The sequence below is a fragment of the Leiobunum rupestre genome, chromosome 4, assembly GCF_980474605.1.
Source record: "Leiobunum rupestre chromosome 4, qqLeiRupe1.1.hap1, whole genome shotgun sequence".
NCBI lineage: Eukaryota > Metazoa > Arthropoda > Arachnida > Opiliones > Sclerosomatidae > Leiobunum > Leiobunum rupestre.
Window position 1 is genome coordinate 30,061,380 of NC_143387.1, and position 27,822 is coordinate 30,089,201.

At 37.8% G+C, this 27,822-nt stretch overlaps 1 protein-coding gene and 1 long non-coding RNA gene across 3 annotated transcripts; one reads left to right on the forward strand and one right to left on the reverse strand.

The window, feature by feature from the left end:
• Positions 1 to 1,051: 1,051 nt before the first annotated feature.
• LOC149947432 (uncharacterized) lies at positions 1,052 to 3,836 on the reverse strand. 2 transcript variants are annotated; one of them, XR_016480501.1, is made up of 4 exons: positions 3,763 to 3,836; positions 3,097 to 3,205; positions 1,278 to 1,313; positions 1,052 to 1,204 (listed from the first exon to the last, which is right to left on the reverse strand). It is a non-coding gene; the product is annotated as an uncharacterized LOC149947432 (long non-coding RNA). The 2 variants fall into 2 exon arrangements; XR_016480502.1 differs by lacking the exons at positions 1,052 to 1,204; positions 1,278 to 1,313 and adding an exon at positions 2,976 to 3,029.
• Positions 3,837 to 5,731: 1,895 nt separating this feature from the next.
• LOC149947433 (sodium- and chloride-dependent glycine transporter 1-like) lies at positions 5,732 to 27,006 on the forward strand. Its single transcript, XM_090171341.1, has 15 exons — positions 5,732 to 5,853; positions 17,787 to 18,108; positions 18,213 to 18,344; positions 19,602 to 19,881; positions 19,952 to 20,084; positions 20,136 to 20,270; positions 20,330 to 20,433; positions 20,501 to 20,625; positions 21,089 to 21,120; positions 21,201 to 21,281; positions 24,440 to 24,568; positions 24,645 to 24,744; positions 24,812 to 24,912; positions 24,997 to 25,167; positions 25,253 to 27,006. The coding sequence occupies exons 1-15, from the start codon at positions 5,818 to 5,820 to the stop codon at positions 25,487 to 25,489; spliced, it is 2,118 nt and encodes a 705-aa protein (XP_090027467.1). The 5' UTR covers positions 5,732 to 5,817; the 3' UTR covers positions 25,490 to 27,006.
• The last annotated feature ends 816 nt before the right edge of the window (positions 27,007 to 27,822 follow it).

The following is a 27,822-nucleotide window of genomic DNA, read 5'->3' on the forward strand; positions in this document are numbered from 1 at the left end:
CATGGTGAACCACGTCTTAACAATGGCCGCGGTTTGTTTATATCTAACTCCCCGTGAATATGAAGACGTTTAAAATCGAATTTTTTTCCCCTGCTTTCTCGTCCCTGTATCTACTGTCCTTGGTCTAATAAATATCCGATTCTACGGTTGAAAGAGCAATCCTGTTTTTCAGTGTTACGTAATTATAAAATAACAATTGGAACTAAAACACTTTTTTATGTACATTAACCTATTAATTTTAATTTTTGGGCTTGAGCGTAAAAGTTTTGCTTTTCAGTTCGTAAAACTGTTTAGTGGTTTAGTTTGAAACTTAATAAAAACGCAAATAACATTATAATAAGGTATGAAATACATCAAAACGAATGCCATATTGAAGCAGTTTCGTTTGAAAATCAATAATGAATTGTACCAGGGACAAATCAATAAAACGGACCAAAATAACTCTGGGTGGGGAATGGAGTATGTTTGCAGAATTTTTCATAATTTTGAGCATTGAGTTACATCCAAATTTTACAAAAATGTTTCTGTTTTATTTACCCAAATTTGATTAAGGATACAGCTATCAACGGAATTCACGTGAACAAGAATGTCTAAGAATTACGTTAGAACTGCGTACCATATACGCAACGTCTTTTTCGATAAAAATCGATACATTGCATGTTTCACGATGTTTCATCATTTTTTTTTAATTGTCACTTGTGTGGTTTTTTTTAAAGGTGGCAAAAGACATTTTGAAGGCGTTGCTAAAAATATTTTATTATGAAAAACAGTGTTCAGAACATCCAAAAAAGGCTAAGCGACACTTATCAATATTCTGTTTAAGTATAATAATAAAATTTACCATGAATTCGAATTTAAGTCTTAGAAATCAATCTGGTTCGAATTTAAGAACCACAAAGATAATTTTCGTCTCAAAACATGGCCTTTATTGTAGTCAGAGAAGTACAAAAATATTAATTTACGTAATACTGGCTTACAAGAATAAAATAATGAATTATACATTTTTATTGAAAAGTGATTGGAGGCACTGCTAGAATTATTTTACACGCAAGATAGCGATATATACTTTTCATGTGTATTTCAAAAAAATTCAAATAAACGCTGCAAGCCTTTATCACTAAAATTCAGGTGGCGAAAAGCCTTTGACAAGTTGGAGGCACAAGGCAACTTAACTCCAGGGGTCCGGAGATGCGAGCCCCCATCGCTTTGGAAACACACAAAGAAGAAAAAGTTTAGTTAATTTCAAATATATTTTGTTACAATTATAATAAAATTACCGTAAATGTTGAGTTCTCTCGTTGGACTAATTTTTCCTAAAATAATAGAGGAAATTTTTTTATTACCTACCGAACAAACCGTACAGGAGGAGACAATTACATAAGTCACCTCTGCCATTAAAATATTTGGGTGGGGCAATGCCACCCACCTCGCCTCCTACGCCCTTTCTAAAACATTATTAAAAATAAATGATGGCGGGTAGATGGCGATAGCGTCGAGTTTAAAAAAAAATCACCTTTCATTCCTCAACGGTGGAATTGGCTCTCCTTACGTTTCCTCCGTGACTCAAGTGCGGGGGATAAAATGGGAAATGGGTTGAAACCAATAAATACTCGTTAAAACTGATTTCCAGAAGAACTGTTTACATTAAATATTAACCAGGAGTCGCGGCTCGCGAAAATTGATATTATTAGTCTGGAAAATTCATTGCTAGCGTATACAGCACCGTCTGGAGTATAAAGTCCGAACAATTATTATTCAGCTAACGTTCCAGGCGGCTAATTAAGCAAGCGAGCGTGACGCGCAGGGGCTGGAAGAGAACCGTAAAATATCGCGTCGGGCTTTTCCGCGTAACTTGACTCCTCCATCCGTTCCCTGGTGACTTATTAAAACGCGCGAAAGCCTAACGTACCTCTTACGAATCATTCCGATAAAAAGTGAACAGAAAAAATAGTCAATTTTAAGAGTTCGCTCGCAATCGTGTGTTGAATATTTGGTAGCGGTGATTTGTGCGTATGCTTTTTTGCATTCTAAACGTGAGCAGGCATATCTCTAAATTAAAGAAATTTTCTATTCATAATAGAGAGATTGATCAAAGCCCCGTATCGGCTGCGAAACACTGTAAGCTTAGAGGTTTCAAACGTCGGGTGCAGGAGTGTAGACTGAACACAATAACTCTACAACTACACTTCTATAAGTTTCCGCGGTTCACGTTTGCTATTAACTCTTCTACGAAATACCCTGGAAAACCGCAACATATATTTTCAAATTTTTACGGTCAATACTAAAGTAATTTATTAAGAGTCTTGGATGGTTAGGTGGACTTCTCGAGGACGACCATCTACCAGTGCTACCACTTACATTGTTAGTGTTGTAAGTCGGAAAATTTTCCAGAAAATGCCTGAGGCCTTTTTTCCGTATTTTTCCGAAAAAAAGTTTTCATTCCATGATTAGTCTAATCAAGAATGTATTTATTTATACTCAGGGAGAATGAATATGTCGAGACTATCGACGGACACGTTGAGGCCCTAACCCCGTCCCGCTAAGGGGGGGGGGGGAGAAAAAAGGAGGTGGTCTTATTTTTTGCGTCCTGGCAGCAGCGTTAACCGCGTCGAAAAACGTAATTTTTAAGAACCAATGAGATTGCAGTATTATTTGATTTTATTAAAGCGGAGGAGCATACCGGGGTCCCCAACGGGTGGAATTGGAGAAACGCTAAAAATAATCTCGACATATTCATTCTCCCTGAGTATAAATAAATACATTCTTGGTCTAATATTGTTTGCAAATTTAAATAAAGCGACATTTTCGCCTCATTTTTTCGAATCTAAAAGTAAAACTAAACCTCTAGACTAGCTTTAAACTGATTAACAATGTAACACTATTTATGTTTTGTAGTATGTTTACTGTTATTAGACATTTTATATCGATAAAAAGTTAAAAACATAAAAAAAACCATTAAAAAGTAATTTTTTTGCAATTTTTTATTTTTCCAATTTGCGGAAAATTTTCAGCAATTCGTAAATAACTTTCTGGAAATTTTTACGGAAAATTAACAACTCTACTATAACACTAAAAGGGTGGTTGTCACACACTCACCACTAGTGTCCTGACCCTCCATTTCCACCACCATTTCCGAAAGTATCCACGTGTGATTGGTCTGACATGTAGAAGTGTGTGAATGCGAATAAAAGGAAATATTGGGTGTCTGCAAAAGAAATCAATATAGCGCGCACTAAACTAACAGGTTGGGAAAGTGGGGTACAGATATTGCGCCCCGCGTTTACGACGGAAACAAAAGTTACTATAGTGAATAAGATATACGATAGAGAATATACAGTAGTTAGAACGCCAGAAGAGATCATTAACATAAATATTAAAAAAATATATACAAATACGAAAAAACAAATGTACATATACAGGGTGTATGGGTGTTTAAAAAGGTTATGCAAAAATTTTAAGGAGTTGAAGGGAGTGAGTTGAGAAGTATGCCTTTTTTTTCCATTTTCCTACGATGAGTTAAAAGCTTCAAAGCCTACTAGCCCCTGGAGGTAGGCTGCAAACCTTCAACGAGCGCCAAACCAAGCAGCAGGGACTTTAAATGCTGTTTAAGTTTACTTTTTTACGCTGGTTACCTCAATCGGTTTTCAAAGTTCCTTTTTTACCTATCCCACGAACTCAAACCTTAATGATCGCATTTCCCTGCTGCTTGGTCTTGCGTTTGTTGCACAGTCGCTAAACAATGCACTTATACTAGAGACTCACGTCACTTGAAGCTGGGAGCAATTAATTAAGAGTTTAGCTTTAACGGCAATGCGTAGTTTATCCGGAGTCATTAATTCATAGTTTAACCGGAGTCATTAATGCGTAGTTTATCAGGAGTCATTAATGCGTAGTTTATCCGGAATCATTAATCTATAGTTTGTCCGGAGTCATTAATGCGTAGTTTCTTCGGAGTCATTAATCCTTAGGTTATCTGGAGCCATTAATACGTAGTTTCAACGGAGTCATTAATGCGTAGTCTATCCGGAGTCATTAATGCGTAGTTTAACCGGAGTCATTAATGCGTAGTTTATCCGGAATCATTAATCCATAGTTTATCCGGAGTCATTAATGCGTAGTTTCATCGGAGTCATTAATGCGTAGTTTATCCGGAATCATTAATCCATAGTTTATCCGGAGTCATTAATGCGTAGTTTCAACGGAGTCATTAATGCGTAGTTTCTTCGGAGTCATTAATCCTTAGTTTATCTGGAGCCATTAATGCGTAGTTTCAACGGAGTCATTAATGCGTAGTTTATCCGGAGTCATTAATTCATAGTTTAACCGGAGTCATTAATGCGTAGTTTATCCGGAGTCATTAATGCGTAGTTTCATCGGAGTCATTAATGCGTAGTTTATCCGGAGTCATTAATTGATAGTTTAACCGGAGTCATTAATGCGTAGTTTCAACGGAGTCATTAATGCGTAGTTTCAACGGAGTCATTAATGCGTAGTTTCAACGGAGTCATTAATGCGTAGTTTCAACGGAGTCATTAATGCGTAGTTTCTTCGGAGTCATTAATGCGTAGTTTCAACGGAGTCATTAATCCGTAGTTTATCCGGAGCCATTAATGAGTAGTTTATCCGGATTCATTAATCTATAGTTTATCCGGAGTCATTAATCTATAGTTTATCCAGAGTCATTAATCCATAGTTTCTCCGGAGTCATTATAATTCGTGACCACAATCATTTGCAAATAAAACTGCAAGCAGGTCAGTAAAACTAGCGGTACAAACAACAAAGATCTATTCATAAACAAGGCCATTTTTTTTGTTTTGACCACCATTCAAGGGCAGTCATTCCTGAAGAAACAAATAATTACCGCAATTCCTTCTATTCAATCAGACCCATCTGCTAGCATAAATTGTAAATCTACTCCTTCAAAAAATCTAAAAAATATCTCGTAAACACAAAATTTAAAATAAATTGAAGGGCAACACTTACAAAAATGTACCATGAACTAGTTCAAAGAAAGTCCGCCTGTGGCCCTGCCCAACAAGGTACCAACTTGAATGCCACGGTGCAGTTTGACCAGTTTCTGCCACGTAGTTTTCCCCACAAAAATTTTGTTTCCCTTTAATTCTAAAAGGCATAATTTGTATACGCGCTTTAAAATCCTAGGTCGCTTTTTATAAGCAAGAATTTAGTTTTTTCTCCAGGAAGCCGTCGTCTGCGAAATTCAAACAAAATCCCTTTTGAAGACGCAACGGAATCGGTGTTCCACCAAAATTACGATTTTGAAAACTGGAAGTCTAATAATAGGACCAAATATACGATAACTGGAATATTGAAAGGATAATTACTAAAGAACCCGACAGAACGACTTCGGAAAATTATGGATGTACCAAAAATGAAGAATATAAAAAGAACAAAATTCAAGACGTCTGTCGTTGCTATAGCCTCTGCCGGGTTACCTGTCAGTTGAGAGATGGGAGTGGGGTGGAGTTGAGAATATTAAACATATGGTAGTAGACTTCACCCGAACGTTAGTTTCCGGCAAAGAGAATAGCTAGGGGGGGGAGTTCTGCTAGCCGCGTAACACTCGAACACGGCACTAAACTCGTCTCTGGTATCTTTCCACTGGCGCGGGGAGCCAATAGGATGGTGTGACGTCACTCGACGTGTCTGGCAAGACATCGATTAGACAAAAGGGGAAATTCGTTGCCGGCCGCGCCGCTGCAGTTCCCTGCCGACGAGCGTGGATTTCAGGCGGATATTTTAGACCGTGATTTCCAACTCATAAATGCTGAAGAGAGAACTAGGCCTAAAAAGGGAATATGGTTACCAATCCTTCCGCCTCTCAAGCCTCCATCGTAAGTCCTTGCTTTTTTCTACACGTCATTCTCCTCCTAGCCATTTCCAAGTTACCCGTCCCGTCCCTATAGTCTATGTGTTGTCAAATTAAAAAAAATTACAAGTTTATATATTCAGCATTATTTCAAATATTTTCTACTCAATTTGAAATAATTTATAGCGCGTTGCAAATTCTATTAAGCTTGTTTTCTACTAGCGCGCGTCATAATGTTATTTTCTTTACGCGCGTAAAAACGTTTGAACGTTTCAAAGCTGAGAAACGCGTCGTTGCGCGCGCCAGTGGAAAACAAGCTTTACGCGACCATATTATAAATTATATTTATAATGAAATTTCACAAACATTTATATTAATATTAATATCTTTTAATATCTTTAATGTTTTCCCCAATTTTGCTTTTACACCCCCCACCATGGAGATGCATTTTAGTGGTCACTAGCTAATATCAACTTTTCTCTTTCATTTAGTTTCAGGCTACTGTTGACTTAAAAAAATAACTTTAAATTATTTTCCGGGATAAATTATGTCGTCCAACTTGTTTAAATTATAGCGTGAATCGAGCTGTTCGTATTTGTTTACCTACAATGATAAGCAATAAAATAATTATATTCATTTTATTCTGAAAACATTATTGGAAACGTTCCAAAACTTTAAAATATAAACCTTTAATATTTAAAATTTCATGTAATTTTCTCACTGCTATAATTACACTCAAAGGCGGGGGACCGCATAAATCTAGCGTAGCCTGGTTTACCCACGGACGATTCTTATTTTACGTTATACCATAAGTAACACAACACTAAATTTGACCATTACACAAAAATTATCACCGAACTGATTTTCATAGTTATTTCACGATCAAGGTTTAGTTCGGCAAAGAGGCTCCTAGTGTCTAAAATATATAAAAGGCTCGGTAAGAAAATTTGAAGTATATTAGCAGTGTTATACTTATTACTATTATATTACTTATGGCTATAAATAAAGCGAATGTTACAAATTGAATGGAAAGACGGAATTAAATTTTGTATTGCGACTTTTGCGAGGCTAGAACAATAAAATTCCATGTTTTGGACGCTATCAGCGGGGTTGTTAACTTGGGGGGTGTAAGCGGTTGTAAAGGCGCATGCATGCACTTCACTACCGCGGTTTCCCGATTGTGACCATAAATAGTTGGGATTCTAAAGGTGCTATTCCTACCTAGTATGAAAAGGTATTGAAAACGTAAATTCCTTGCCTTAATTAAGAAAAAAATTTAAAGCATATATAACATCTACGTACAAAAAATTTCTTGAGAGCTTTTTTCATACGAAACATACAATAAGTGTACCCAAAAAATGGGATTTAATTATAATCCACACGCTGTTGAAAAGGTTACCATGGAAACAAAATCTGGTGATCGCGAAACACGAAACGAGTCTAGGTGGCGTAACGGCGCTAGCTTTTCCGAGGTAGCGCCTATGATCTAGCGTCTGCTACAAAGCCATAAAACCGTTTTTTCTTAATTAAACCTATCAAAATACAAGCAAACGCTGCAAAAAAATTATTACAATGCGAGTCACATGATTTATAAAGTCAAATTTACGAACTTTAGCCGCTACCTATCTAGGTTTCAATGGTGAACCAAAGGGGGCGTAGCGATAGTTTTCGTTCGCGAATAGATTGTAAAAGCCAGAAGCGCGCGAGGAATTATCCACATTTTCAAAATCAGCTTCCCTAACTTCCGTTATCCATTTATAAAGTTGACGACGCGTTTTTCGTCACGGAGTTAGAAGTGACCTAATAATTTACGTCATATCCCTTGAACAAGATTTCGTTAAAGAAAATGCTTTAATGTCCTACTTACGAGTGATTATGTTACATCTGGTATTATCTAAAAACTGGGCTATTATCGAATATGCATAGTGCCTCAAAACCATAAAAAAAAACTAAATGATAAAAGTATTCAGCTTATAAAGAAAATTCAAGGTTTTCAATTTAAATTCAGAGCTCGTAGCGTTACGCTAATAAAGCGAAAGTAACGATATCAAGATTGGTTAGCCCTTTCTTCCACAAACCATTAACTTCTTACGAAGCGAACGCTCGTGGAATTCAGACAAAGACACCCCGCTGTGGCAGTGGGCGCCCTGCACCTCCCTATTAATCAATTCTAAGCGATTCCCAGAGAAAACCACACCTATTAATATAATTATACTTGTCAATTTAACATTGTGGCGAAGGGGAGGCAATAGACAATTTTAGCCGCTCTTATAACTATCAACGCGAACGTCTACGTCAAATTGACATATTTTCCTGCCGTCTGAACCTGGGGAGCTACTATACCGTTTATAAATTGACGAACTTCTCAGTAAATAACTTCCCAGACTAGTATTTATCTCGATAAAGCAGAATACACGACGACGAAATCCGTGTTTAGACAGTAATGATGAATATCCTTTTTGTCGTCGTTTATTCTGCTTTACCAAAACGAAACTAAAGTGCGGAGAGTATTTTCTTTCTACGTACGACCATAGACTAAGAAATGTTTACACATTTCTTAGTAGTCTATGGTACGACGTTGCAACCACTTTTTGTTCAACCATTTTCAAAACTAAACTTCCAGACGTTCCCGTTTGCAATTTTTAGCGAGTTTCTCTACCCCGTTCCAATAATAGTTCTTTTTATTAAGTAACGTGGCCCTCTTGTTTTAATGTCACAATTTATTACTTTGACAAGTCTACGAGCACGCACTACCGTCGCCAGGGGATTATAGGTTTATCTGGCGCGCGTGCAAATCGCTCGTGCGAAGAGTATACTGATAAAAGCCGTGACGTAAGAGCAACATTTTAACAAGTTGGCCAAGATCAATTTTTATTTTATAAAAACAACTATAGGCCAGATGTTTCAATAAAATACAGGAGGTCACGTGTAAATTTTTTCTCTACGTCACTAGCTATAGTTATTGAAGATAGAGAGCACGTGCTCGAGTCGACAAAGATTTTGGAATTTGAAAACAAATAAGCTTAAGCTAGTGACGCAGATAAAAAACCTTTTAAACTTTTAATTTATTTTTTATTTTATGGAAATACCTATTGCAACAAAAAAAAGTTCTTGACATTCAACTTTATTTTAACTCTTAGCCGCGCGGCTTCGAGACAAAAGGCACGCGTCGAGGATAATCTGAAAGTTCCGAGAAAGACGGGAAGGGGGTAAAGACTGCTTTTCCTCCGTTTCCCACTAATCTCCACTTTTCTCTAATCGTCGAAAACAAAAATTCCTACGAAAAGCAAAATGTAAGAAAAAAATGTGGCGCCATGGAGGAAAACGCCCGGGGGGGAACTTTTCAATCGGTAATTAAAAAAACGAATAATCCGTTTTTGAAAGGATAATTTAATTCTTTAAATTTTAAAAGCAGGCAGTTTGACGAATCATTTTCATTCGGGTGAATTGTTTATCATTTCTATTTATTTCCTGATACGCGGAATATCCACAATTAAAGAAGACTAAATAAAAAAAAACAAAATAAATAAGAAATCATACTTGATATTAGGCGATTTCAATGCAGGCAATCGCCACAAATAAATTTACGTTTCGAATTCCAAATAAAGTTAATTTGAAAATTCCACAGTTCTGGTCCATTTTAAATAAAATCCACATTGATAGTTTAGTTGGCCTCAAAAATTTATAATTTAAATGCTAGAGAAATATCCTTTGTTGAAAAAGTCGGGCAAAGTCACTGGATAATGTTATTCCAAGTCGATCAATTTTTTCAAAACAACGTGAACTGTTTATACGAAAGCATTTTATATTTTCACTTTTATAGCTCCGCGTAAGAATATACAAATTTCCAGTCCGCGACCGACTTGTTTTGAGAGTCATCTTTACCGAAAAATGTATTTTATTCTTAAACAGAGGAAATCCTGCCAGTGTAAACATTTTTGTTTAGTCTATATCTAGGAAATGAAATGAAAGTCTGCCCGGGCATTTTTAAGAAACAAAAAACCGGAAAGTCAACTGATTCGAATAAGTTCACTCTAAATTAAGTGCCTTTTTGTCTCCGCATATTTCTTCTCAAATAAACGGATATTCGTTTAGAAACCCATCGTAATTAGATACAATACTGGTACGAGTTATTTACCATTACACCCTCTAAATTTGAAATTGTGCGCTACTACAGTTAAGCAAAAACGCCTAGAAGTAGCTAAGACCTGTGAAAATATTAAATGCTGGTACCATGAAGTTATACTGTTCAAAGGAATTGACTGGTGCCCTCTGGTACCTACATTTTAAATCATTTTAATATTTTCGTCGAAAATTGAGTCTTTAAATTATAATTTATTATTATTTATCCCTATCATTATTATTATAAATTATATTATTTTAGTCAGAGAATGTAAATTAAAAAAATATTTTCCCATTTTGAATCTTCAATCAGGTGGGGGGGGGTAACCCACGGTTGAATATACAGATGGCGCTATAGACAAATTTTTAGGGCGTTTGCATTTCGAGAAGTATAAGATCATTGCAGCGCTCCTACAATTTCTTAAAAATCTGATATTGTCCTGTTAAACCATGAAATGTCCTTTAAAACCCTTTTAGTTTGGGTTTGTATATATGCAGGGCCGGGCAAAGACATTTCAGGCCCAGCAAAAATTAAGTCGTCGTGGGCCCTTAATGATATCTAACTCAAATTTTCAGATGTCAAAGCGATGGGCCCCTAAAAAGCGTGTTTCTGGACCTTTTTCCGTCTTGCCCGGAGGTTTAGCCTCACTGACCTGCCACGACCCCGAGTATAGAGTAATTTCACCTGGTAGCTTTAGCTTTGGCCGCCATTTTGTGCGAGTTTTTTTCTCTGTGCGAAAAAGCGTCGCCATCTCTTGAACGAAATATAACACATTACTCATAAGTATTAGTATAAATACGTTATCTTTTAAATAATTTTATTCTTTATATTATATTTTAAATGCATAAGTAATATGGTTGTACTCATTAATAATATAATGTTATAATAAAAGCACTAGTTTTACATTTAACATTATCGTCAAAGTATTTTATTTATAAAAGTTTATTAACAAGTAGTTAGAAATTTCGAAAATTGGGTATTTGTGAAAGTTGCTAATACTCATACTTTCGATTTGTCTCAATAGATGGTGGCATCTGAGTCTTACAAAAGTAAAAAAAATGGTAGAATTACATGGAAATAAAATTTAAACCGGTTCCAAGATCTCCGTTGTGTAAAGCGTTTTTTTTTAGTTCCACATCGAGATATATATAACGAAGTGGGACTATTGCTATATTGTCGTTAAGTGTTTGTTGGTCGTGGAAAAGCAACGGCACGGTAGATGGAGCTGTGATAAATATTTTATTTAATGGCGACACAGGGATTCGAACCCACATAGCTGCTGGCCGAGTAATCTCTGAAAACCGACGCCTTTACCAATCAAGATACGCCGTTCTTTTGAACCTAGTGCTTGAACTTTTACCATTGAACAATGGCCCAGGAACTAGCCTTCTTTAAACGAAAATATTTTTACAAAATGCTAGTTCCTGGGAGTAAAGATTTTCTTTATCGTGTTTTCTGTTTACTCAAAGAAAAAACAAGAATAGTTATATGATAAAAACTTGCACTGGCTAAAGCTGCAGGTGATAGATCCATGTTCAACTTTTACCTAAGAAGGATCTATCATGGATTAATCAAACGGAAATAGATTCTTTTTAGGTGAAAGTTGAATTTAGTGGCAATTTTTCTTATCGAAACCGTATGTGGTCAGAAGTAATTAATAAGTGCGGCACTTTCTTATCGAAACCGTGTATGGTCAGAAGTAATTAATAAGTGTGGCACTTTCTTATCGAAACCGTGTATGGTCAGAAGTAATAAATAAGTGTGGCACTTTCTTATCGAAACCGTGTATGGTCAGAAGTAATAAATAAGGGTGGCACTTTCTTATCGCAACCGTGTATGGTCAGAAGTAATAAATAAGGGTGGCACTTTCTTATCGAAACCGTGTGTGGTCATAAGTAATAAATAAGTGTGGCACTTTCTTATCGAAACCGTGTATGGTCAGAAGTAATAAATAAGTGTGGCACTTTCTTATCGAAACCGTGTATGGTCAGAAGTAATAAATAATTGTGGCACTTTCTTATCGAAACCGTGTATGGTTTATGTGTGGCACAAAATAATATCATCGCCTTCTTGGCGAACTTGTATAGTTTGTATAGTTGGTCCAGAGATTTGGTTTCATTTGATAGAACTCTTTGACGCGAACGCAGTGCCGTTAATTTCCACCCCCTCCGATCAACCCCCTTAAAGGGAGAGTGACCGAAAAAAACAAGTTGGTCTCATTCGATAGAACTCTATGACGCGCACACAGTGTTATTAATTTCCGCCCCCTCCGACCAACCCCCTTAAAGGGAGAGCCACCGAATGGTACGATATCGTACGCCATGAAAATTGTAATACGCCCTAAAAATTGCGATGACGCGTCTTTAACTGATTCCCTATTTTCCGCAAAATTACATTCATGGGTATTTTTTTATGCATTTGCGAATTTACATGACTTTTGGTGCCTAAACTACCCAAATGTTTGATATAAATATCCTAAAATAAACACATTTGAATCCCAGTTTAAGAATTTCTTTAAATCATATTTCCACTAATTTCCATAATTTAAAAGAATTATGTTCGTCGTGTTTTGCGTACCTATTTCACCTTTGATACGTTCCGTCTATCTAACGATAGGAAATCACATGGCCTCAACAGCTTTTGTATTGCTTTGCCCACCCGCGGACCCGGAAGGCGGTTTTGGATCTCTATTTAGTCTAGCTCATTCAGCACATCTCCGTTGAAAATATACAAGAGCTATTTAGCCCTAGTTCTTCAGCTTTGAAAATCTCAACCAATCGGAGCGGCTGCCAAAAACGACATCTATCGTACCATCCAGTTACTACACTAATTTATGTTAAATTTTTAGGCGAAGAACACTTTTTGATATTTGAAACCATATTATTATACTGCAAAAATATTATAATATTCTACATTTTAAACGTTTTTACTAATGTAGAAAATTAAAACGCCCTGTATATCGAACACAAAGACCGCGGCATTTCAAATCAAACACGCGTCAATTGAAGAGTTTCTGGTCGCGGGATAAAAGGACCCTCGCTATAGAATAGGAAAGCGTGGGCGAAAGCCCCCGGAACGAGGCCAAAACTAAAAGTCAAGTGAAAGATTCTTTTGTGTAAGTGTTTGATCGCGGAGATCTTCCTGAAACGGAAGAAAAAAAGACTCGAACGGCCAGCACCGTTGTGCCATTGTCAATCGCGCGTTTATTTTGGAGGATAGAAGAGCGTCGCCATGGCAACGCGTTCCAGGTGGCTGCGCACGCGGTTCTTTCGCGACATTTAAAGTTACCGACAATATTTGAACGAAACCTTTTTCATTTAGTGTTCCATTCAATTGGAAGCGCGAAGATTTTTATGACTGAACGAAAATATCTTATTTCGGCTACTTTAATCGACAGCTTGTATTGATACGTATAACTAAATCAGAGATTAAACTATTAATCACCGTCTAATATTATTAATTAAGTAATTAATTACTATGTGTGATTTTACGTTTCATAATGCATTGATCCATATACAAATTAACACAAGTAAGAACAGTAGCGTACCCAAGGCAGGGTTGCCTTAATATTCTCAGATTAAATTTCCCTGCCCATTTAAAGAAATTTTCCCTGACTTATTAGGGCTAAAATTAGACCATACTTTACGTAATAAATTTAAATAAACTTATATTTCAGTCAAAGGTTATTGCAACGTTAAAAACAAGTCGGCCCAGGCCGTAATATTAGTTCCACATCAGTGTATTCGAATGGGCAAAGCCATACACCCTTAGTAGACACAGGTAGGCAAACTAATACAAAGCTTTTGAGGCTTTGTGATTTCTTATCGTTGGATATATAAATTGCCACCCTAAGTGAAAGGGTGGATGCCGCCCACCATCAGGAGACCCGGGTGGGCAAACTAATATAAAAACTGTTGAGCCCATGTGATTTCCTATAGTTAGATATACTATTTACCATCCTATGTTAAAGAGAGGCCACCGCCCACCCTCAGGATACACGGGTGGGCAAACCAATTCATAAGCTGTTGAGGTCATTTATTGACTTAACTTGCAAGGTAATTTGACAAAAAGCTATATTTTAAATTTCGATCTATTTGTGGTAGAGCTATAAACGGGTAGTCTTTACGTGAACTTGTAAGTTAATATACCTAAGTTTTGCGAATGGTATACGGCAAAGATTATCGAAATAAAAATTTACCTTCATAGATATAAAACTACATATGCCCGAATGCCCCTAGTTTTTGGATGAGTATGGGAGTCCAATAATTAATAATGGCGGTACGTAAGTGTGTGAAGGGAAATAGAGTCTTCAATGCTTTAACTTTTTAAGCGTACGCGTGTTCTTAATAATATAATACCTTCTCCCGATAGTGACTTCAATTTATAATTGTTTCTCTATGGTTCTATTGCTTTTATTACCCAAACCGAGTGTGGATTGAACTCGTAGTTTGTCTTGAACCTTTTGTTTGGTGTAACGAGTGATGAAGTTTTTTAATGTCTCTTGTTGATTTATTTAAATAAGAAAATAAGTATCTCATTGGGGGGCTTTTAGAGCATTTATAAGTACATATGGGCATTTAAAATTTTCGAGCTCGTTTATTCGAGTACTCACTTTCGAGCGAGGCATCTTAAGCGAGCGTGCCCACCTACCACTGCTCAACACCCGAACATTTAAAATTTCCAAGCTCGTTTATTCGAGTACTCACTTTCGAGCGAGGCATCTTAAGCGAGTGTGCCCACCACCCACCACCCACCAGCCGACGCGAAGTTTGAGGTTCACTTGACCTTAAACTCCGAAAATATACGAAAAATAAGGCTTGAAAACGGACGAGAATTTCGACTAGCCAACTCCCCCCGCGTCGCTAAAACTGACGAGAATACAGTAGAAGTTCCGAACTAACTTTGGTAAGCTTCCAGTAGCCGAGAGCGTAAAGGCGTCAATTAACGGAGTTTTTGACTGTGAGTTCAAATCCCGGTTTCGCCAAAACTGCAAATTATTTTCGCAGCGCCATCTGTCGTGTCGTTGCTTTCCACACCAAACAAACAAACACACACACAACACTTAACGACAATCCGTCCATAGCAATATATATATATATTTCGATGTGGAACTAAAAACTAGCAAAAATGTCAAGGAACTAAATAATAATCATAGAATTTTTCATTAAAATTACTATCAAAAAGTGTCAATATAAAATTTATGTTCCTGAATATACCGTGAAATTTTATTTTTTTTTAAAATTCCCCGACTTTTCCCTGAGTTGTGGCAACCCTGCAGGGGGTCTGGGCACCTCCGGAACGTATATAATTAGCCTTTACAGACGAGAAATGACAAACCGAAAATCCAGTCGTTTACAAGATTCTCGCGTAGGCGGCTACCTGCCTCAATGTAAACTAAAAAGGCTAATTACATTTATTTATTTTTATCCGAGCCCCCGGGCCCCTCTTTAATAAACGTTTGGGTGCGCCACTGAGTAAGATAGGCGACCCAAAATTCACAAACCCCTTTTAAAAAATAAAACCTCTTTCAACCAGTCTAGCGTAAAAGACTTCGATGTATTCCCTCGCATCAGAATAATCCGTTTTCTGAATGGTTTATCAAGACGCAAGTTGTCATAGCAACGAATCCGTCTCTCTCGGGAAATATTACGCGTTAAAATAAACTGACAGAAGGCGAGGAGAAGGTCAATACTTCAAAACGAAAAGAGTAAAAAATCGGGGAAAAGGCGTTCGAACATTCGTATCGGGGACGAGAGTTGAAAACGGGAAAAGGGAGACGGCGCTCTCCGGAACCTTGAACTATTTCTGGGTTCGAATCGATAAGCAGATACAGGTAAAACTCGGTTATTAGGCAGGCCTCGCTCCGAGCGGCTGATTCGCTCGGCCACCCGCCGCCGAGCGCGAAGCTGGGGGCAAACGCGACGATTTCCCCATCTCGACTCTCAGCTGACGCCGAATTCTCGGAAACCTTCATCCTCCTGGAAGTCGATATCATCTGCAGCGTTGCCAGACGTATAATAATTATCGTACACGTCGATAATTTCGAGATAATTTTTGGTACGTACGATATTTTCAATGGCGTACTATATAGTACGCATTTTTCGATAATTCAGCTCACGCGTATGATAATGTACGATAAGTTTTTTATTATTCTGAAATACAGTTAAAACTGCGACTTTTAAACCTAAGTTTTCAATCGGTCGAACTTTAAGTGTTATTCAAAATTTTTATTTCACAAATTTAACGTCACTATTTCACACACAATTTAAATCTACCGCCAGTTTCGAGGCATACGATAATTTTTTCTAGGATCGATAATTATTTAGCTCTGGGACGATAGTTTGAGTTTCAGGAACTGGAAACGCTGATCATCTGGCACTGGCAGTCTATATCTACCCTCGGAAGAACGTCATCCCGCTCGGCTACCACGCATCGAGCACGTGCTATGTTTTCAGCGGCTCCCCCTGGCGTTTTCTCTCGCCGCCAGAAGAATAACAAGGGAGAAAAACAAAATATCCACGAAAAAGCGAAGGCAGAAGAAAATTATTAATATTAAAATTGCGTGTTCGCGACTGCGCGAGGCCCGAGCCGTTGTTACGAGCGTGCCAGTTGTGCAATTTACCAAAACAAAGTTTCACAATTATGAGATCGAATAATAATTGACCCTTTGAATTAACCAGGTTACGTTGGAAAGGGCCGACCACTAAGCTTTGTGGGATTTACGTAGACGGGAGGGGGGGGGGCATTTAAATAATATATTAATTTTTGAATAAGCATAATTATTTAACAATTACTCGCCTGGATTGGCTATAGGATAAACGACATACGTTACAATTCCCGGAAGCAGAGATATTCCATAGCTCTGTTTCGAAGCAAATTGAGTTCACACGGGGGGGGGGGCGAAGTGGTTAGCACTTTTACCTCGCAGCAAGAGGAACCGGGTTCGATCCCAGCTTGTGGCACTGAGTGAAATCTCGGAACAACTCCTTCTGTGTTGAGTTTTTCAAGTTTTCTCCCCGCTTGTTAAAGTGGTTTCCCCGAGCTCTTCGGTTTCCCCTTCCATAAAAACTTGGTGAGGTTAACGGTAGTAGTTAGTGTAGGGAGCTGTTGGCTCGCGCGGCATGAAGGGCTTGCCACCACCCTATACTACGCATTGTTACCCGGCCACCTGTTTAGGCATTAAAAGTCGCTTGATGACTTAGGCCTAAGGCGGTGCCTTAGGTATTAGCCTAGCTGATTATTATAATGAGTACCATGTCAACCGCGGAGATTGAGAAAAAGGTTAAATAGTTTTATTTATAATATTTTGGTGACTTTGGTCTAATTTTGGCCTACTTGCACCTGTAGAAGTGTTCAACCGGCATTTCAGTGGTGTTCGGCAAGAAGCCAACATTTCACACTACCACTCCATTAATCCGGGTTTAGCCGATTAATAGACTATAATAAATCGCAGGGGCGTAGGAACCAGGGGGGCAGGGGGGCAATGCCCCTCCCTAGAATTTTGCTGGGAGGGGCAACTAATGTTATTGCCCCCTCCAACTTTTTGGTCTGTTGAAATCTTCAAAAGGCTCAAATGCTCATTTTAAACGCATATAAAGCTTATAGAACCACAACTGTGTTTAATTTTCAGTCTTTTCCCACCAATTCACATAGAAGTAAAAATTACACATGCACTCGGAGAAGCTACACTCCATTAAAAATTCAAAACCATTCTTTAGACCCTTTTTCGTTTCTCTTTGCCCCCTCCAACTTCTAGAACGTTCCTACGCCCCTGATAAATCGTTAAGCGTAGATTGACGGGTTTTCTAATCGACGTGTTCATCTCTCAATCGCAGTCAAACGAAGAGCAGGACACGATAGGAGATGATAGAAGCCTTTTGTCCAAATCGAGGAGTCACAATCCTCCGAGGTTACTTTCGGGCAGTAACGGCAATGGCGTCCTCAACCATTCTCAATCTGCCCACGCGGCCATCTGCCTGCCCCAGCACGGCGACGTCGACTCCACCAGCGAAGACAGCAGCCAATGCGGCGTCAAAAGCCAGCACGAGAGGGGTAACTGGAGCAAACAACTCGATTTCTTCCTATCCTGCGTGGGATACGCCGTTGGCTTAGGAAACATATGGAGGTTCCCCTATTTGTGTTACAGAAGCGGCGGAGGTACTCTTAAATTTCATCTGTCAAAATATAGAGTTTACCTTCGGTACTTAAATGTACGCATTGTTGTATTCGGACTTGACTACCGTATTCGTTTAATCTTTCAGGAGCGTTCCTTGTTCCTTATATACTATTCCTAATCATTTGTGGATTGCCGTTATTTTTCCTGGAGATGAGCTTTGGCCAATTTGCTAGTTTAGGACCCGTGGCCATTTGGAAGATCTCACCCATGTTTAAAGGTAAGGTTACACCAAGAATTAATTCAAGTTAACTGAGAATATTTAGGGACAACTATAGCCTAGCTACTTTCTCGATTGACGGACGCTAATCTCCGCCTATCAGGCGAGCGGCGAGTTATCTTACCCCTTTCATATTCTCAGTTAACGTTAATTAATTCTAAGTTTCACGTATAATTAACAAGCTAACGTTTCAACGCATCGGATAGAATTGATAAAAGAGGGACATAAAATTAGTATAATAAATTTACTAAAAAACGACAACCGCTGTTTTTCATTCAACTTCCTAAAAACAAGTTGCCTGTGACTAAATTATACTAATTTTGAGAACCAAAGTTGTTGTTATCACTATTACTTATTTCTAACAAATTGTCTACGTCACAATGACAATACCTTATGAAATATTGCGTATTTGGTCATAATACTGACAGGGGCGTGTCAACGTTTTAACGAGAAAGGGTGCAAAAATATCATAAGCACATACCAAGAATGTATTTATTTATACTCAGGGAGAATGAATATGTCGAGATTATTTTTAGCGTTTCTACAATTCCACCCGTTGGGGCCCCTGGTATGCTCCTGCACTTTAATAAAATCAAATAATACTGCAATCTCATTGGTTCTTAAAAATTACGTTTTTCGACGCGATTAACGCTGCTGCGAGGACGCAAAAAATAAGACCGCCTCCTTTTTTCCACCCTCCCCCCCCTTAGCGTGACGGGGTTAGGGCCTCAACGTGTCCGTCCGACTCCGTCGAAAGTCTCGACATATTCATTCTCCCTGAGTATAAATAAATACATTCTTGCACATGCCTTGTTAAATAGGCTGCGTCCGAAAAAATGACGAGAAATAGAAAATGAAACACAAGGGTGTCGCATGTTTAGTCGGCCTTTCAGGTTGGCAAATAAGTATCCTGAGTGAAATACACCTCTGCGCAAAGTCTGCCCTGGGAAAAAGTAGCGGGATAGAAGCGGGGGCAAATCGTCCCCGCTCAGAGGCGTAGCTAAGGGGAGGGTGGCGGTTGCAGCCCACACTGGGTGCCACCATTTGGGGTCGTTTTGGGGGGTGACACCCGACCGTGAAAAAAATAAAAACTCACAAACTAGAGAAATTCTAAAAACCTTTTTTACACGTTTTGACAAGTAAGTAACACACCATGATATCCGCCCCGGGTTCCACCCATGCAAGCTACGCCACTGCCCAACTGACCCCGTGGTAGTAAGTATTTGACATGATGCCATGGCTTTTTTGAATCCACAGGCCTTGGTTACGGAATGGTGATCATCTCTGGAATAGTGTGCATATATTACAACGTCATAATAGCGTGGACTTTGTATTACACTTACCAAACTTTCGGGGCTGTGCTGCCCTGGGCCACTTGCGGTCACGAGTGGAATAGCGTGAACTGCATCGACCAACGGACGATCTTCAATTCCACATCGACCAATAGCACCGCGAGCGACCCTTTCGAACCCCTCAACGGGACCAATCAGAGCCTGACGCCGCAACCCAAAATGACCTCGAGTGAGGAATTCTGGCTGTAAGCGAAATTTTACACTTTTATTTGCGTAGCTAACAATAACCATCAAATACAAATACCCTTTTGGCAGCAATTACGTGTTACGATTAAGCAACGGCATAGACGACTTGGGTGATATTCAATGGCCTCTTGTCCTAACCTTATTCTTGGCATGGGTCGTCGTCTTTCTATGTCTCATGAAAGGGATCAAATCTTCGGGAAAGGTACCCGGTACAACCTATAATTCCAGCTCTTTCTAATACGCGTTTCATTAGGTTGTGTATTTTTCGGCTACATTCCCATACATCGTGTTGGTGATTTTACTAATCAGAGGGGTCACCCTCCCAGGAGCCAAACAGGGAATCTTATTTTACCTGACTCCAAGATGGGAACTTTTAAAATCGTTCAAGGTAGCCTTGAAAATAAATCGAAAATGAAGAAACGACCATTAATTCATTAATAATTGAAGGTGTGGGGTGACGCTGCGACCCAAATATTTTACTCGGTCGGTGCATCGTGGGGAGCGGTACTGACTATGGCGAGCTATAATAGGTTCAACAACAACTGTTACCGGTAACTAAACGACTTTTTAGCATCATTTCAATTTAATCCATTTAATTATTTAATTGCAAATGGGCAGCGATTCTTTAATAATCCCGGTGATCAACTGCGCCACTTCAGTCTTTGCCGGCCTTGTCGTCTTCTCAATCATTGGCTTCATGGCGTACGAAACTGGTAAACCCATAGAAGAGGTCGTATCTCAAGGTGAGTACGGACGCCCTAAAAGCCTAAAAGCAGAGTTATAAGTCGGAAAAGTTTCCGCGTAAAATAACCGGGGCCTTTTTTCGCAAAATTTTCCATATTTTTCCGAAAAAAAGAAAAAAAAAGGTTTTAATTCCATGATTAGCATAATATTGTTAGCAAATTCCGCGGCATTGTCGCCTCATTTAGTCGAATCCACAAGTAAAACTAAACCTCTAGACTAGGCTAGAATAAAAACCATCAAAAACTAATATGTTTTATTTTTTAATTTTTCCGATTTGCGAAACATTTTCCGCAATTCGGAAAAGTTTCTGAAAAATTTCCCGGAAACTTTTCCGCATTTAATTTTTCCGGAAAATTAACAACTCTAGCTAAAATAGACATTCATCGCGATTGAGGCTTACGTCATGCCCACAGCTTAAACGCCAGTGAAAGGATCGTTACTGTAATGTATTTTTTTATTTAGGGCCAGGGTTGGCATTTGTGGTGTACCCTGAGGTAATTATCATTCTTTACGGAGCTCAATTATTCGAGCTAACGCAATATTGAATTTGTTTATTTGTTATCTTTGTTGGTAGGCAGTATCCAGGCTGCCAATTTCGCCCTTGTGGGCACTTTTATTTTTTATAATGCTGTTCACTATTGGTCTGGATAGTCAGGTAAACCAAGATATCCAATTGGGCTTCCCACCCAACCTTTCGTATTCCTCGTCTCCTGTCCAGTTGTCCATCCTTCATCCCTAAACGGTATCTCCTCAACGCCACTTCCCATTTTCTGCTTTTAAAATAGACCAATTATTCAGGGACTAAAAACTTGGCGCGGCACCTGGCAATTTTAACGAATCGAAAAATATCAATGAATCTAAATTTCAAAATTACAAAAAATTAAAATTAAAGTAACTTAGCCAAATCAAAATTCAAAGCGCTCCGTTATTTCTTTAAATATTAGTTAAAATTATAATTAATTAAAATAAAATTTAATGACACAAGGGCGGATCCGGGTGGCTTTAGAAGGGGGATTCGTGAATCGCGGGGTGACGGTAGGAACAGGAGCGATGTGGGGGGTGAATTCCGGGGGTTAAAGGGTTTAAGGGGTCGTCGCGCGTCCTAGGATCCGCCACTGCCACCAAATTACTGACTGGATTTCAATCTGTTAATGTATTAAAAGGGAAATGTAAAACAGTTTGAATTCCAGACGTGTTCCGTTGCGAGCGCTATGGACGGCCGATTTGAGAAACTGACCAAATTCCAGGCCTAATTTCCGACAGGCAAAAACTAATTAAAAGTTGAAGTTTGGGTGGCGTTGGGGGAAAATGTCTAACTTTAGTTTCATTATATAAACAGGCCACAGGATCATAGTCTGCTTGTTGTAAGTAGTAAAAAATAAAAGAAAAAATATGAGAGAGTTTAAAGTTAAATTTAAAAGAAATGATTTTAATTCAAGTGGCCGTTATATGATCTCAAATTTAATTTCGTCCGTTGTTTAACAGAGTTTAAATTTAATTTTAAAATTAAATTTCTTTATTGAGAAATGTAAACGTACGATAATTGTTAAGAAAATACAATGAAAATAGCGGACTAAATTAACTTTGCTTTTTGTGTTACCTCGTATGTTGTTTGTTTGGATTGCGATCAACGTATTCTGAATTTAACCTAATTTCAGTCAAATTCTTAAAGGGGGGTCTGTACTAAGTACGCCTATTAGTTCCTAGTTAAAGGCATTATATGTCGCTAGATGACTTGGGCCTAAGGTGGTGCCTTGGGTATTAGCCTAGCTGATTATTTTTATTATTATTATTATTATTATTATTAGTAGTAGTAGTAGTAGTAGTAGTAGTAGTAGTAGTAGTTTTATCAAATTATAGCAAATCAAAGGGTTTAAGATCACGCGTTCTGATGGCGAATATTTTTCGCTAGTTCTATTTAGCTACTTTAACGATATATAATTTTGCAACAAGTATAGGCGTACTAGTTAAATTGTCACAAAAAATACATAATTATGCAAATTCTTCAAAGCAGAATACGTTGAATTAGTTGGGTACCTCTATAGTTGTATGTTGGGTATGGATTGAATCAAAACAAGCGATTTTTAACAAGTGAAAAGCAAATTAGCAACATTTTCGGATTTAGCACAATATTTCTTAGGCCTTGACCAAAAAGGTTGTAGTCTTATTATTTTGAAAAAAATAATAAGGTGTTTGTAAAAATCTTTAAAATTATTTCGGTTGTTACTTTGCTTTTATCGGAGCGCGCATTTGAGCACTTTGTTTATTTTTAAAACATTTATTTCTTTCGATTTAAATTTAATATGTCTAATGTTTAATGAATGATAATTGTTTCTGCTTCGTCTCACAGCGCCCCTTTTTCCTTTCCAGTTGGAGAAATTTGAACTTTTTTCCTGTGTTTCCCAGACGCGAAATTTTTTCCCTAAACACTAGAACTGTAACTTTAAATTGTAAGCAATATCAATAGTCATTCGACACGAATATACATGGCAGTAAATGGGTTTTTTAGCAATTATAAATTTTACGTTTTAATTCGAAATTTGATAAAAGTTATAACGTGATTAGTTATGGCTTGCCGGCCGTGCGGGCCAAGGACCGACACATATGTAAATTTTAAAAATATGTTTGTATAATATTTAAATATTAAAAACACGTCACGTCCTTGGTTTCACGCTTTCCTGAAATTCGATTAACGTTAAATTAGTATTTCTTAAAAGTTTCGTATCCCATGTACCGCCAATTAGAGAGAGATAATATGTAATGTAAAAGTAATTTTAATTTAAAAAAAGCTTTATAATTAAATAGTATCGAAGCTCTGGGAAGCACAGCTAGATTGATCTGACGAGTTCTAGTCGTACTAACTAAAGCCTGAGTCTCAGCTGCAGGTACTGCGTATCAGAGGTATCTCATAGCTAATTAATACATGGCTTGTCATTAGTTTCTTTGATGAGGGAAAAATCGCGGATTCTGGACTTAGTTTTAATCACGCGTTTTAAGGAAGAGGCTACGGTGGCGCGGTTGAAGGTTTCTAAGTTACAATTCTTAAAAATTAAGAGAAATGGGAATTGACGCGATGTTGGGCTCCGGGCGCGATATGAACCGCGCTATTTTCTTTTTTTAAAGACGGTGAGGGGGTGTTCCGTAGTCCACGTTGGGAGGAAACCGATTGAGGCTTACACCGAAATGGAAGTTAAAATAACGGAAGTTCGTGGCATTATGCTTAAGAACTTCTTATTAATGATAACTTCTACATTATTAGTTGGAAATAAGCGATATCAAAATTGAGTCATTTCTACTTTTAACGTTCGACCCGCTATTAACGAATCAGCCCCCTCAAATTCATTCAAAACAATGACTCATTTTGAATATCGCAATTGATATTTCGATATTAATCAAGTGTTTGCACGTTTCTTTGGTTTCAGGGTTTGTCCATGTAAGATAACGCCGTTAATTCATTTTCAAAAATTATAGAAATTTTCAACTTTTAATAAAAATTTAAAAAGGCGTATTTAATTAAAATTATAATAAAAGGAATTACACATTAGTTTCTTTGGATAACATTATAACGGCTTTATCATAAAGAAATGATATGTAAATATATATTAATTTAGGAAAGCTATCGAAATAATGCAGCCGCGGCTTAGAACGAACAGTGCGCAAATTATACGTGGCATCATTTGTCGTTCTAAGCCACTTTATTCGCGATAAATAATATAGAATAGATTAATCAGGTTACTTAACGATTAAAACCATTAGACATTGTAGTAATTTCAGATTTCAATCTTATATTTTGGGATTCCTTATAATTTTTAGTTTGGCATGTTCGAAGCCATGATTAGCGCTTTTGTGGACGAATTCCCCGTTTTGAGAAAAAGGAAGATGTTATTCATCGCCTTCATGTGCGCCATCATGTTCTTACTCGGGCTTCCTTGCGTCACGCAAGTAAGTTATAGTTTGATTACGAACGGCTACAGGAGCACTCGCTGGATATTAAAAAAAAAAAACGTTTTTTTTTTAGGGTGGAATGTACGTTTTGCAAATGATGGATTGGTACAGCGCTACCTTTTCCCTGATGATAATTTCTTTTTTCGAAACCATCGTTATTGGTTGGATTTACGGTAAATTTTAAATGACAATTTTTGTTACGAGTTAATAAATATTAGCTGTTTTTGTTTCCTCGCGCAGGAGCTGACAGATTCATGTACGACATTTTTTTAATGACCAAGAGAACGCCACCTTTATGGTGGAAGCTATGCTGGCGGTACATAACGCCCATCGCAATTGTCGTAAGTGAAACTTCCTACCGTCAATATTAGACAAGGAAATATTATCATAGATAGTATAGCGTATCAGTTTTCTACAAATTTCAGAGCCTGTTGACATTCATATTCGTCAACCACACCCCAGTTACGTACGGTTCCTACGTGTACCCCAACTGGTCAATTGGAGTGGGTTGGATGATGGCAATGTGCTCTTTAATACCCATACCTCTAGTGGCCATTTACGAAGTGGCATTTAAAGCACGAGGTAGTTTCAAAGAGGTCAGTTGTAACTAGGGAAGGTCCTAGGACTCCTTAATGCCAGCGAACCCCGAATTAAATTGACTGACTAATATTTTCTTCGCAGCGAATATTAGAGGCGGTGAGACCAGCGCCAGAATGGGGACCACACGCTGAGGAAAACCGACTACTCTATCGAAAGAGTTTGTCAATTGTGTCCAGTCGCTTCAAGCAAACTTACGTGGCGGGACTGACCAGCAGTGAAAGTCAAATATCAAATGGCAGGCTTCGTCTTTCTACGGACAATATGCTCTCTCCGATGGAGTGTAAAAGTTCTCATTTCGAAAACGAGAGCAAAGTTTGAAATTTTTATAGAACACAATTGTCTTTCGAGCCCCTGTACAATTTTAAGGGTATTTCGATCGATTGATTTACTTTAAAATCTCAATTGCATTTTGAAGGTTTTAACGATAAACAAAAGCCAAGTTTTACACGTAACGATACCTGGGGTTTCGCTCTAAAGAGTCAAACTACCACAGCTGAACCACCCAGTTTTTGAAATGAAGTTTAGTATATTTAAAAAAAATCAGATTTAAAACCAATATTTGAAGTTAGATTTATACGGAATAGTGTGTGTGGGCATTAACTGAAGATCAAAACATTTTCCGGTAGCATTAAGTTATGGAAATCTCATTTTAAGTTACAACGCGAACTGAAATACTAAACCCAATCTCGAACTATTTAACGACGAACATTCTTAGCACTTGAACTAATTAATGAACTTGATACTAAGTCAGTTGCGATCGCGGAAATTAATTAAAAGGGGTCTCGTGGTAGGCTACGTTAAAAATTTAAAAATCACCGTAATTCTAAGGAATGTGCCACTGTATTAGAAGTGCGTAAATTAGTTCGAGGTTGGCTTATTAAGATGCGCAAAAGGCCGAAGCTATATCTTAATTTGATAGTTTCGATTGGGGTTTAAATTGCTGGATTTTGTCAACTAAATCTTTCTCAAATGCAATAATCAGTTCACATAAATTCATAAAAGTTGAAAATTCATTCCAAAACTATAAATATTTAGCACGTTTTGATTTCATTGACGAGTATTTTCAAACGTATAAAAAAAGCCTTATGTAAATAATACCTTAATTTGTCGGTAATCCAAGGCTGTAGATTCTTCATTGCGTTTCATCGTTTGTGTTGTCTTCCTATACAGTTTTTTGGATAATTAACTGATTTAAGATAAACTGTGATAATTATGAAAGTGTTATTACTGTTGTTAGAAATAATAGCTTACATTTTGAATTGTATTGTCTCTTGTTTAATTTGAGGAACGGTTTTTCGGGACCACCGACGTCGCGCGGATTTCAACTTTGAATACGTTAACAAGTACGTTGAAAAAAGGGCGCTACCATGAATAAAGGAAGTACTTTAAACTCAATTCAATCATAAGCAACTCAATCGGAAGACTTGATTTTCCAGCTGCGACGCTAAGTGCTTGGATTGATTTTCAGGCATATCCGTCATCCATGGGGCTACCGTCGCAAAGGGAATGCAAAGTGTTAAACAAGACGCGTTTTAGCGTTATTTTACGTTATCTAGGGTTTAGTTTTTAAACTATTATATTTATTACAATCAGTATTTTTCGTATAAAAAACTTAGCAATTAAATAGTTTATTTACTTCTAACTTTTTATACCATTTTTAATTTAAATGTTTTGATGCTATTAATGGCAAATTGAAATCAAATATTTTTATGAACAAACTTTCTTTGGGCAAAATGTAAAAATCATTAAGAGAAATTGACTGTAGAACAATAAACCTGTTGACAATATCAAGATAGTATCTTGACAATATTAAATCTTATGTTAATATGTTTGATAAATGTATAGTTACACTTGAGAAAATAAAATCATTCATTATAATCATATTTTTGTGGACTAAAATTTCGAACAATATTATTATTATTGACAGGTGTGGAAAGTCACGCACTTCGACCCTAGGTACATTGTGCCACCCCCAGCCTGTGACTTTAGGTAAAAAGTCCTATTTCCGACACAAAGCTAAGAATCCGCTTGGCCGGGATGTTGAAGAAGTCACGCGTCTCCAAAGGGTGTATACCGAGATGCTCAAACCTTGAGCCGCATAGTAATCACAGCTACAAAGAATGTGACAGGAAGTTTCCTCCGAGTTTCCTCTTCAGCTAGACAAGCCCTACAAATTGGGTCCTCACTGACTCCAAAGAGATTTAAGTGTCTGTTAAGTTAGCAATAGCCTGTAATTAGGCTAGTTACCAATCTTATATTAATCTTAGAAAGTGAGAGTAACTCTTTTGCTCTCTGCCTGGGATAAACTCTTTGGCCTGCCTTTGACCATCTATCTCAAGCCAAAACTTGAGTTGACGAACCGACATATACTTGGAGACCAGGCTGCGTACAGCAGGCCACGGGTACAAAAGGACAAAAAGTAGGTTTAAACAGCTAAGAACCAGTTTAGAAGTGATGCTATACTGGTTAAGAGCATTGAGAGCGGCCTGTCTATCCGAATAGATAACCTTAACGCGATGCTTCTTTTTCAGACAATAGTTGGCGCAGAAGCAAATAGCAGCGATTTATGCTCGGAAAACGGTAGCGTATTCCCCCAGGCTTTCGTGAGGACCATAGTTATTATTAAGGCAGTACATCCCCGCGCCTGTACC